The sequence below is a fragment of the Centroberyx gerrardi genome, chromosome 7 (assembly GCF_048128805.1).
Source record: "Centroberyx gerrardi isolate f3 chromosome 7, fCenGer3.hap1.cur.20231027, whole genome shotgun sequence".
Taxonomy (NCBI): domain Eukaryota; kingdom Metazoa; phylum Chordata; class Actinopteri; order Beryciformes; family Berycidae; genus Centroberyx; species Centroberyx gerrardi.
Genome location: NC_136003.1, coordinates 17,290,420 through 17,302,956, shown reverse-complemented (window position 1 = coordinate 17,302,956; position 12,537 = coordinate 17,290,420). Strand labels below are relative to the sequence as shown.

Below are 12,537 nucleotides of genomic sequence, written 5' to 3'. Positions count from 1 at the left end.
CAGCTCTCAGCACTGTCAACCTGTTGTAAGAAACAAAAGCTAAAATCTTGCTATATTTACAGAGGATGAAGTCTCTTGTTTTAACCCACCTGCCGCTGTGGAATATACTGCTTTGAAATGCACACACAGGTGAGGGGATTGGACTTCAGGGTCAGGCCAAGATGGAGGGGGAAGCCAAAGCATTTCATTAGATACATTATCCACCTATGCTATTTGCTATCTAGGTGAACCAGGAAGTACTTCTATCAAAACTTCTGAGGTTCACTATCTCTCTCTCTCCCTCTCTCTCTCTTTCTATCTCTCGCTCTCTCTCTCACTCTCTCTCTTTCTATGTCATATTTACTCCCCTCACCTCCGCAGTAACTGGACCCACGCCTGGGAAATCACCCATAATCCTGTGCAGGTCTAGCAGGAAGCTGACTGAAGGTGGTGTTGATCAGAACCTAATCCCCCGGCAGGGCCCATCAAAGAGAGCCTTTTTCATTAGAGCCCATCCTGCGCCAGCTGCGCAGCATTAGCCCCGGAATGCAGGGACCTCCAAAGCACCCAGGCGGCCATTTTGGCTCCATATGGTGCACAGAGCCAGGGCCAGTCAAGGGAGTGAGAGATATAGGAGCAAAATAGCGTGTTTATTACAGGGTGATCCTCGTTTGAAGAAATCACGCATTTTCCTATCTGTGTTTTTTTCTTTTGGACACGTGAAGGATGTTTAGGAGCTATAAGTCATTCTGTCTTTTTTGGCATGCTCAGATTTTCCCCTCTCTTCCCTCTTTTTGTGTACAGAGTAAAATTATGACCCACAGTTGTCAGGGAGTCTGGAGTGGATTCAAAGCAGCGAGGCTGAATGTCGAACTCAGGCTGATAACACTATCAGCAGTGTGCTAGTTTTACTTTTTATAAAAGAGATTAATGATTTCTTCGTCCATTTTTTTTTTGTCAGCTGGAAGTGCACATACTTCTAAAAAAAAACTCACCAAAAGTTGACCGTTTTACTTTTTCCCCCCCTTTTTTCTACTTTCTAATCTGTCTCCAAGTTTGACTCCAGAGTGGGCAGGGAAAAGTTTCACTATTTCGTTTCGCCCTGGTTTTTTCATGTGGGATTGAAGTCAGCCAGGCCTCAGATCCATATTGACTCGTTCTCCCTGTTTTGTAAGCTGAAATTTTCTCATTCTTTTGATGCAGACAGAAATGCTGTCCTCTGCAGTCCGCCGCGCTCTTGGAAGCCGGGCTGGGGCCGGCCAGCTTTTTTTTTTTTTTTTTTTTGAACACATCTCCCAGATCCTGGAAAAAAGGCCGGAGAAATCCATTAAATCCATGAATGGATTCTCATCAAAGACGCATGCGTTTAAGGGAGAGACAGAGAGGGAGAGAGAGAGGGGTACAGGGGGATGGAGGGATGTTTTGGAGGCAGACAGACAGAGCTATTGGAATGAAATAATGAGAAACAGAATATCAGAGCAGATAAGATCAGGCGTTAAGATTGTTCCATACCGTCTGAGCTGCGCCAAAAAGAAAGGAGGAGAGAAGGAAGAGAACAGTGATGGAGGTAGGCTGAGGAGGAGGTGTGTGGGGGGGGTGTTTTAGTCTGGTTGCGATTGAAGTTTATCTTTGTGCGTGCGTGTGTGTGTGTGTGTGTGTGCTTGTGGGCACGTTCATGCGTGTGTGGCTGTGTTCACGGGTGAGAGTGCAGGCACACAGCCCCAGACCTCCCAATCTCCGTGCTCCACTGAGGGGCCTGTGAAGCCGCCTCTGTGCCTGATAAAGACGCCTCGTCTCTGGGCTCCAGTGAGCACGAATCCTGCCTCTCACCCACACCACCTCCTTATCTAACTTTCTTTTTCTCCCCCACGCCTCCACCGCCCCTCTGTCTTTCCCCACTCCCCCCCCCCCCCCCCCCCCCCCCCCCCCGCCTTCAAGTTGTGGCATAGCCCAGAACATTAGGCTTTCTAGAAAGAGTTGGCCTTACCAGAAATCAGGGCTGGGCTTAGAGGAAGTGTGGGAACATTGTTTCTTACCACACATGCATACACACACACACTCCTCCATTTGCTCACTAGCCAAGCAGGTTTATTGTGCTAGATTTAAAGAAAACTCATACATCATCACAGTACCAGCGTTTATGTCAACGCTAACAATATCCACTGGTAAACAAAAATCTACTACACGGTGGCCGTGATTATGTCACCCTTTTATTTGACTCAAAATGTAAATCCCCAGAATTTGCAGTTGTAGCATATGAATCACAGGACATCTAAGACTTGTAATTAGTGCTCAATATAGTTCTGTGTACTTTGAGCTTAAGGTTTGTGTAGTTGTGAAAAGCTCTTTGATTTGGACCTCTTCACCTCACTCCCTGTTGATCACACAAGCGTATTGTCACACTCCCTCCCTACTTGTCAACACTAGAGATCTGAGATAGTGCAAGACAAAAGATCAGGAGGCTTCAGGTTTGATAGGAAGTGAATGAGGTCTGGAATCTTGAATTCCTATTTGCTCTAAGTCTGGGGAGCGCAGCTCTTTGAACTGCGAGAGGAGATTAGCTGTGCAAATTTTCTCTATCTGTTTGTGTTGACCTGTGTGTGTGTGTGTGTGTGTGTGTGTGTGTATACGCATGCGTGTATGCTTGGTATGTTGGCATGTTGAAGATGTGGACTGCATAGAGTAGGAAAGTTTGATTGCCCCCATTCTCATGGCTTTCTTAAAGTGCTGGTGTAAATGCCGCCACACTTTCACATACGTAATACATCAAGTGATGGAAGACAGCCTACGCCTGCTGATGATTCCTCAGGCCAGTAATAGAGGGAATGTGTGTGCGTGTGTGTGTGTGTGTGTGTGTGTGTGTATGTGTACGTGCATGCTTGCTTTCACTTCAGATCAAAGGGAAAGGGCATTTCATCAGACACTAACCAGGTGTGACAAAACCTCCTGGAGGCACCCATCAACCAATGAGAGAGCAGCTTTTTTGCCTTGCAGTAGCCAATCACTGCTTCCTGTGTCACAGCACCAGTGACCCTCCAGCCATGCCCCATAGGACTAGCTTGACATGAAAGGCACAACACAGCACAACACACACACACACTCTCTCTCTCACACTCTCTCTCTCAGTCACTTACTCACTCACACACACACACTCACTCACACTCACACACACACACACACACACATGCTGTGGCTGAACATTAGACAGCTAAGGCCACTGTTTTGCTATGTATCCCATATGAGTCTCTTTTTCTCTCTAGCTTCTGCTTTTTGCTGCAAGGAAGTAGTGTATGCACTAAATCACTGCAGCCAAAAACTTGGGCAGGTTCTTCCTATAAATGGTCTGGCCGCCCAAAGAGTGTATTCCGTTCCCCACGAACTGCTTGAGTGCCGTCACTGGCCTAGGATCAGAATCCACCAGAGCTTTCTCTCCTGTGTCTCCACTCGTATGTCTCCATCTCTTCTCCTTCTTCTTTTAAAACTTCCATTTTATCTACCTCATCTCTCCTTTGTTCACTTAGCGACAACACACACACACACAGAGAGAGAGAGCAGACTGTGAAGATGAGCGGCTGGCTTTTCCTGTCGTCTGGCTAAAGACATTGACACTTGACCCCTCCACCATCTCTGCACCAGCAGCGCCATGGTAACAGTCTGCGTGGTACAGAAGCACTGCAGTTATAGACAGCTTTCAGATAATGTAACACACCCTCTGGTGGCCAAAGTAGAGGTCCTGACGCTCTTGGGCAGCAATGACCATGAACAGCTGACAGCATTTCTAAACATACGACTCGGCCGAATCAGAATGGAATAGACGTGGTTAATTTCTGTTCTGTTTTTGAATGGGAACTAATCATTTCACCAATGATACACCTGATCGATTTTGTGTTTTGGTAAAATTCAGCCTGTTAGCTAGCTAACCATATTATCTGGTCAACATCTGATTTACACACTAGCTAACGTTGCTTAGCTAGTAGAATCTAGCGTTAGTAGTGGCTAGTAGTTGTATGTTAACATTAACATCTGTTGTCTCACTATGAGCAAATTAGCTAACTAACAACGCCAAGGACCAACTGTTTCTTTAGGTTAACTGACTCTTCTCAAGCTAAAACTCTGCGTGCTTTGATGTAGAGGCTAGGGCTAAAGACAAGAGTTTACTGTGTCACCTTATTGACATATAATATTACAGAATGGACCTACACCCACACCATGACAATCTTTTTCAGATATCTCTAACTACATCTAACTAACTACTACTACAGTAGTAGTAGTAGTAGTAGTAGTAGTAGTAGTAGTGGTAGTAGTAGTAGTTACAGTAGTATTATTTGCATACAGCCAACATACTGGTTGCTAGGTTATTTATGAAACACTCTCTCTCTCTCTCTCTCTCTCTCTCTCTCTCTCTCTCTCTCTCTCTCTCTCTCTCTCTCTCTCTCTCTCTCTCTCTCTCTCTCTCTCTCTCTCTCTCTCTCTCTCTCTCTCTCTACATTCTTCTCTACCTGTGTGTGTGTGTGTGTGTGTGTTCATTGAGACAGGTACACTGTCGATGAGGTGGAATATGCACATGCAGTGATCATATCAATATAGTTGTTGCGAAAATCAAGGAGATTTTACATTTGAACCAATATGTCATACTAAAACTATTGGGAAGGACTGAAATCCTTCAGGAAAGGAGGAGACTCCAGGAAAATAAGGGAGCTTCGGCAGTGGTGAAAACTCTTAAGATACATCCAGATAGCTTTTTTTAGTACAACTATCAACTACTTTTTTGGTATGTTAGCACAACAATTAATATCCATATCCATCCATCCACACCATATACCAGCTTTGATCCTGACCCAGTAAGACATGTACTATCAGCCTCGGTGAGCGTTCTGTTCTCTCTCTCAGCCAGAAGATGGTGGTACGAGGTTGTTGTTATTGTTGTTGTCATCGTCATGTCTTGTTCTTTTCTCTTGCCCTCCCGTCGTTGCCAACTTATTAGGCTGGTCCTCTGCCATTTGGAGATACACCAAATCACATTATTCAGTCGGTCATGGATTAGGCTAGGAGGAGAGAAACATAGGCAGAGGGATGATCAAAGAGGGCCCACATTCACCTCACACTGACAGACTGACTGGGAGAGAAAGAGATGGGGGAAGGCAGAGCTGAAAATCTGATTTTGGGAGAGAGAGGTGAAGTTTAGGATGTTTGGTGTATAGGGGATTTAGAATATAGGATCTTGTGTACACGCTTTCCCACATGTATGTGTGAATTAGTATATTTTGCGTGTCTGTTGTCGGTGAGTGTTTACATGATTGCTGCTGCGCAACCATGAACTAATGCATTTTAATGCACTAGAGAGGGTGTTTGTGTATCTGTGTAAGAATATATGTTGTTGCATGTGTGTTTGTGTGTGTATGTGTGTGCATGCACGCATGCCTAGACCTATCTGGGCTCCTAGTTTCCTCAGTGCACCATCGGGCCCGGCGGCATAGAGAGAGAGGGAGAGAGAGAGAGAGAGTGAGTCACCCAGCAGATGAAAGAGTCAAAGTAAAGGCTCTGCCGTCCCAAAAAAACATCACACAGCTCCCTTGCTCACTTTTTGAAGTCGTCCAAGAGGAGGGAGGGAAGCGACACACTTTCTCAATCGCATTAAAACATGGCGTCAGGCAGCTCCCATCTTGTTGCACGCTATAGATTACACTTTGGTTTGAAGTGGAGTTTTAAGTAGGACACCGTGATATTGGGCTCTGTTTTTGGGTTGAGGCCCTAAGTCAACTCGGAATCATCCAAACGTCTCATTGAAGCCGTTCAGCCTGTCAAACAGGCAGTGTTCTGTTTAAATAGAACGGGTAGATGGATGGATGGATAGACACACTGATGGCAGATGGACAGTGGATGGATGGAGAGATGAATGGATGGGGAGCGAAGACTAACTAGGCTAAAAACTAGAGAAATGAAAGAAATTCATCCTAAAATTTTATGTCTACCTTTTTTTTTTCTTTTTTTTTACATCTACTCGTACAAAATCATTGCTGTTGTGGAAGTAATGCACATTATGAGTTACTATTAAAGTTAAGAGTCATCTTAAGACCTTTTGCGTATAATTATATCATTTTATTTATTTATTTATTTATTTATTTTGAGGACAGTTTGTGGTTTTGGCATATTTACTGATGAATTTCATGCAGCAAAATTTCTCAACTGGATATGTAGCATTTTGGAATGAAACCCTTCGATTGTCTCTCTAATTCTTTGATTATAGAATTCCAAAATATAAAAAAAAAAATAGATTAATCCGCTTTCTTTGGCCAAGTCCAATCCCCCTCCTTCCTCCATTGATGGAGTAAGCTGCTCTTTGTACCTCAGTCTCCCCTGTCCCAGCCAAATACCCCCCTCAAGGTCATCAAATGGAACGACCCGCAGGTGGTCCATCCCTTCTTAAGACATCAATAGCCGTCACAGAGCCACTGATAAAGCGCACCGAGCGGCACCTCCAAAATCTGCACACAGATGCTTTCATGGGACAACTCCATCCCCCACCCTCGACATACACACACACACATATATACACACACGCATGCATTTAGCTACAGAGCCCTTATTATTAGACCTAGGACAGAATGAAAAGCAAAAGAGGGAGGGAAGAAGGAAGAGAGGGAGACTTAAGAGACAAATATGAAAATGAGACACCTTTTTAGTGGTTTCCATGTGTGTGTCCACCTACTTATGTTAAAGCAATCCCTGATTCTACAAGCCGCTCCATCCATTAAGTATTCACAGCCTCAAACAAACTTTTTTTCTAGACCTTATGATGCGAGTGTGATGTTGAACCCAATCACATTGATGGTAATGGTTGTAATTGGTTTTCTGATGCCAAACATCGACTGGTTGAGAGTGTGTTATCACTACATGTTTGGTATGTTATGTGTGTGTGTGTCTGTGTGTGTCTGTGTGCGTGTTTGATGTATGTTTATCTGTGTGTGCTTGCCTGTACGTGCCCATGATGTATTATTTCTGTACTGTGTGTGATGTGTGCACTGACAGTGAGCAGCAGAGATGAAGAGAATCACTACTGACAGGCAGTGATGGCAAACTGTGAAATGGAAATAAAGCCTCTTGTCATTACAGCACTGACTCTCTCTCACACACACACACACACACACACATACACAGGCAAGCACAGCAAGACAGCAATGATTACAGACAAACGAGCAAATAACATCTCCCAGCTCCCCCTCCCTGGCAAATTGAACTCAAATTGTTATGAGAGACATGCGTAGTGAACAGAGAATTGTTTTGAACGCTTACAAATCCTGCTGCCACTAAAACTGAAGGCTTTGTGAATCAGTGGGAAAAAAGCTTCTCTTTTAAATCACTAGTGGTTTTTTTTTTTTTTTAGTGTTCTCAAGAAGTGATCCTCGCAAATCGGGTCCCTGGTGTGCAATATGCGGCATGTTGTTTGCCGGGTGAAATCATCAACAACCGTAAACAAACAGCGTGCGATTCGTCGTCCCTGTAAAAACGCCCCTGCGCTTTACCTCCTCACCTGTCAGTCGCTCACCACGTTGAGTCCTTTCCATGTGGAGTGACATCATCCTTGTGTCAGCGTGTCTCCATGTGTGCAGTTTTATATCTTCTGTCAGAGTTCAGCTTTAGGATGACGCTGAAAGCCAAAATTGCTCTTTAGCGATGTAAGATGATTGGAAACATATCGGAGAAAAATGCCATATGGAGGCAATATCCTGTCCAGGGCTATAGAATATATTGAATAGACTTTTTTTTTTTTTTTTTTCTGCCGCTGGAAACAGACACATGCACGCACACACACATGTACACACACATACACAAACACACGGAAGTGATCATGTGTTGGCAACATTACCCTATTGAGAAATGTTTACTTGGGTTTCTTCCTCCTTTAGTAACAATACATCGGTCCATTCCAAACAATGGGAATGCACACCTTGAGCAAATTTCACTGCCAAACAGCCATAGATCATACTCTGCATGTGTGTTTGGCCTTTATGCGTCCTGTTTGTCCATTGTCTGTGTGTGTGTGTGTGTTTGTGTGTGTGTTTGAGTAAGTGTGACTTGTGTATGTGTGTGTGTGAGTGTGCATATGAGAGAGAAACTTGTCACACTGTTTTCTGCCACTCCCTTTGTGTGCCCTGCCGTTCTTTCTGTGTGTGTGTGTGTGCATTTGGCCTGGTTCCCACTGCAGATTATTAATTAAGTTCTGGTAAGCGGTGCATGCCTTGCCTTCAGATCCACTTCCACTCTCGTTAACACACACACACACACACATACACGAGTGCCCGTGCACACGCACAAACACACACACTTCAAAGCAACCGCACTCCACACCGCTAGGATTAAGAGGCGATTGAAGAGCCTGATACAGCCTCAAAGTGCCTTCAGCACGAAAATGCCTTTGGCAGGGCACAGGTAGTCTATTTGAAAGTGCTTACACACGCACACACACACAAACACACACACACACTCACACACAAATGCGCGTATGACTGGCTGGGCTTTTAATTTAGCTCTGATAGTCCCTTTGTATTTGTCTCAGTTCTGCTGGGCTATTTTTTCCTTGCATGTACTATCCATAATTTTATCTACAGTATTTCCAGCCATTTTTCATGTGTGTTTAGATGGTTGAGCTGTATAATGTATGATGTTGTATAATGCTTCCTGCTATATTCCCCTGAGTGACTGTAGGTAAAAGGAATAGGCTAGTAGCAAGCTCTTTATGTTTTTATGAAACATCTGAGCCTGTTTGTGTGTCAGTATGGCCATATGTTTCCATTGACACACACACACATGAACCCCCACACATACAGTTAGACACACACACATGTACAGTGCACACAGTCACACATACACCTCATTACCTCGCAAACAACTGCACGGTTAATTCTGATATTTTACTTTGGTAGAAACATTTTCACTATTGAGCTTACATACCTTTACATGCTTTCATTTTTAAAGTATGGTCTACAAAAATACTGACATCCAATCTGAGAACTATGCTGATTTGTCTCTGATTGCAATACATTGTTCCATGTCCGTGGTGTTTTTCAAGAAGCAGTTTTCCTGTTGGTAGGCAAATTATCAGTAGTGAAATATGGAAAAATGGCTGGGGACTACAGATTCCCAAAATGGCAGTAGAGGCATGCATTGTAAAAAAAAAAAAGAATTTATCACTAACTAATGCTATGTCACTTTAACAGAGCTGGAGTCAAGATGGAACGGTCGCAAAAAAGGCAGACAACAAATGTGTCAGGTGCAGGAAAAACATTAAAAGACCCCCTCCCACACACACACACACACACACAGCTCTTTCTCTTGCCTTTTCTCTCTACACCCTTCTTTGTCTCTTCCTCTCTCATCAGCTGCTATAGGGCCCCTAGGGACGACTGAGCCGCCACTCAAAGAGTCCTGGCGCAGGAAGACAGGCCCGTATCCGTGGTGATGGCTCTGTGTTTCCGTGGTGACAGGTGTGTCCGCTCAGAGCGGACGGCGGTGTTTGTCAGGAAGTGTTTGGATGGGGTGGAGAGTCCAAACGCAGCTCAGGTGTTGATGGCTTTGAGGGGTGCGTTCACTGAAGCAGTGTTTGTTAGTGAGTTGTCTGTCTGTCAGTGGCTGTCAGGATTAGGGCAAGAGACTCGAGCTGTGTGTGTGTGTGTGTGTGTGTGTGTGTGTGTGTGTATATTGTGGGTTTGTGCATGTGTTTGTGTGTTTAAATCAATTTGACTGCATTTTAACATTTTTTCCCCAAAATTCCTGGATCACAGTAGTTTTATAGTTATTTTTGCATTTTAGTAAGGAGTCAGTCATGAGTGATTAGATTCATTACACACTGTCACAGTTTATAGTTAATGGCTGAATTCAAATGATGGCATATTGTTACATCAGTGGCACAGAGAGACACTCACTCATACCTGCAGTGCCACATGAGATGCACAGGGCACATTTTGTTTTTTGAAGGTTTTTGAGCGTCTATTTCTCATAGATGTCCTGAGGTAACATGAGATGAAACTTTAATGATCCCCGTGGGGACATTGGGTCGTTGTAGCAGCAAATAATAATTGCATACAGCAAAGAAAAATAGAATACAAATAAGGATAAAAGTGGGTTATAAAAGTGGTTATATAAACACATGCAACTGACAATTTCAACACCAGAACAGGTTAAGCAGAATGTGTGAATGAAAAGTATGAGAAAAAAGAATGGATTACTGCATTACGTGGGTGTACGAAATAACAGCAGTGGAACTTAATGAGACACAGAAAAAATAAATGTAGAATATGTACGATGTAAAAATATTGTTGTTATACTTTCAGACTTGAGCATGAAACTGAAGTTGATCAACATCTAGTGAAACAAAACTGTCAAATGCCTTTCCAATAATGACCTGTTTCCACCTTTAATTTAAGTCTTATTCTTACTTCACTCCTTGTATAGTGCACATCACTATACTTATAGGCAGCCATTTACATCCCATATGAAATCCAGCACTTCACACCTAATTATCTTACTCCACTGTACAGCCTCTCGTTGAAACTCTGGCATCACAACACAGCTAGCTGAAAGGAGACAGATCTTGTATTAGACACTCGCAGTGTGTCTGCTTCCAGCTGGCTAGCTTCCCATAGACGAACAACAGAAAACAAAGAGACGAGCACTGCTCAATAAACTCCTAACAACAATCTCCATTCACTGCCATTCTGTCTCCTCCATGTTGTGTCTCCCAGCTTTCCCCGGTCTCCCTTTTTTTTTCTCCCTAGCTAATTGGCAGCAACGTTTTAATTCTCCCCCCAACCCCCCTTCCTGTTAAGTGATGAATCGTTGGCAAGGGATCAAAGGGGAGCGGTGCCCGCTGTGCGCCATGCCCGTCGCTGCCTACTGGCACACATGGGCGTTGGGCCTGGCGCTGTGCCCAGGGGCCACAGGCCTGCGCCACGGGGACACACTGCCAAGAGGCAGAGGTCAACGTGTGTGTGTGTGTGTGTGTGTGTGTGTGTGTATGAGTGAGTGTAAGCGTGGGTAGGGCGGGTGGAGGGGGGTTCTCTGTGTGCTTCCTAACGGCAGATTCAATTTCACAACTCTCTCACTGTTGGTTTCAATCTCTCTCTCACTCTCTCTCTCTCTCTCTCTCTCTCTCTCTCTCTCTCTCTCTCTCTCTCTCTGTCCGTCTGTCTGCGTATCTCTTTCTCACACTCCCCTGTCCCTTCTTGTTGCAGACCAACAGCAGGCTGAAGCAGATTGAGAAGGAGTACGGTCAGAAGCTTGCCAAGTCTGCCCAGGTAATCAGTTTTCTCTTCCCCCTTTTTTCCCCTCTCTTTTGCTTTATATTCCCCTTTTTTCACTGGACTGCTTGAAAGAACACACAAATGTACAGATGGGAGCGCTGAGGAAACACACACACACACACACTTGAATACACAGCAACCCGCCCTCTCCTGCTTTACCCTCCCCCTTACGCAGATACACACGCACAAATAGGTGTACACACGTGTTCCATTCCTGGCATGAGGTTTGCGTAAAGCTCAGACAAATAAATCTACATATAAAAACGCAGAGGACTGTGTTACATAAATAATGGCTAAAGCCCTACTGTCTTGCTTCTCTCCTCTCTCCTCTCTTTTCTTCCTCCCTCTTTCATGCCTGCGTCCAGAGGCGTTAGAGGCGAGTGCATGGAAAGCTTTCCTCTGTGCGGCTCAAAAGGAGCTGTGAAAAGTCAGGCCAGTTTTTCAGGTTTCATACCTAAGAGAGAGAGTTTGTTTTCTAGCTTTAGATAATGCTAATGTTTGCCCTTAATCAATAGACGGCTTTATCTGCTTCACACATTTCTAGTGCCGTTTGTGTTATAGCTTGGATTTGGAATGGTGTGTGGGATTTATTAAAGGTGCTAAAAGTTCAATGGTAGAGCCCCTCATTATGTTTCTCACTCTCGCTCTGTTTCTTTCTCTGTTTACTTTCTCTCATGCCTTCTCGCCTCCATCCTACTCTCCTCCTTTCACTCTCTCCGGCTGCCTGTCACACCTTCGCTCCTTCCCTGTCCTTCCCGGTCTCCTTCTTTCTTTTTCCCGTCTTCATACCTGTGTCTCCTCTCCCTGTCACGGCATCCTCTGGTAGCGTTGTCGCGACCTTTCCTATCGACGGCCATATGTTCAACATTACAGCTCATCTCTTTAGACTGAGCCCACTTAAAATCGGGGCAATTGTTCTCTCCAGCCAGGAATATAACTTCCCAGTACACACTCTATCTTTCAGCAAAATGTCTCAGAGAGTTCAGGCAGCTTTTAGCTTGCCGGTATAAAAGAACCAAAACACCCTAAGTAGTGTTTACATTACAAAAGAAAAGAGTTTTCTTCCTGATTATGTAGCGGGGTAAAATATCACAATCATTTGGCCGTAATTGCACCTCGTTACCCAAAGAAGCAATTCAGAGAGGGGTTTTTGTTGTTTTTCTTTCTTTCTTCTCCTCCTTTCAATCCCCCCATTTTGGGTTGGCTGGCGAAGGCACAGAGTTGAAAGCGGGGTTGACAAGCAGATGTTGTGAGAAAA

The 12,537-nt window shown here is 44.3% G+C and overlaps 1 protein-coding gene across 2 annotated transcripts in view; it reads left to right on the top strand.

Moving 5' to 3' along the window:
* Positions 1–12,537, top strand: part of cep112 (centrosomal protein 112) — a 115,702-nt gene that overhangs the window by 78,770 nt on the left and 24,395 nt on the right. For both annotated transcript variants that reach the window (XM_078284740.1, XM_071910451.2), the window contains exon 22: positions 11,211–11,273. In XM_078284740.1, the coding sequence (XP_078140866.1) occupies positions 11,211–11,273 (63 nt within the window). The remainder of the gene's footprint in view (positions 1–11,210; positions 11,274–12,537) is intronic.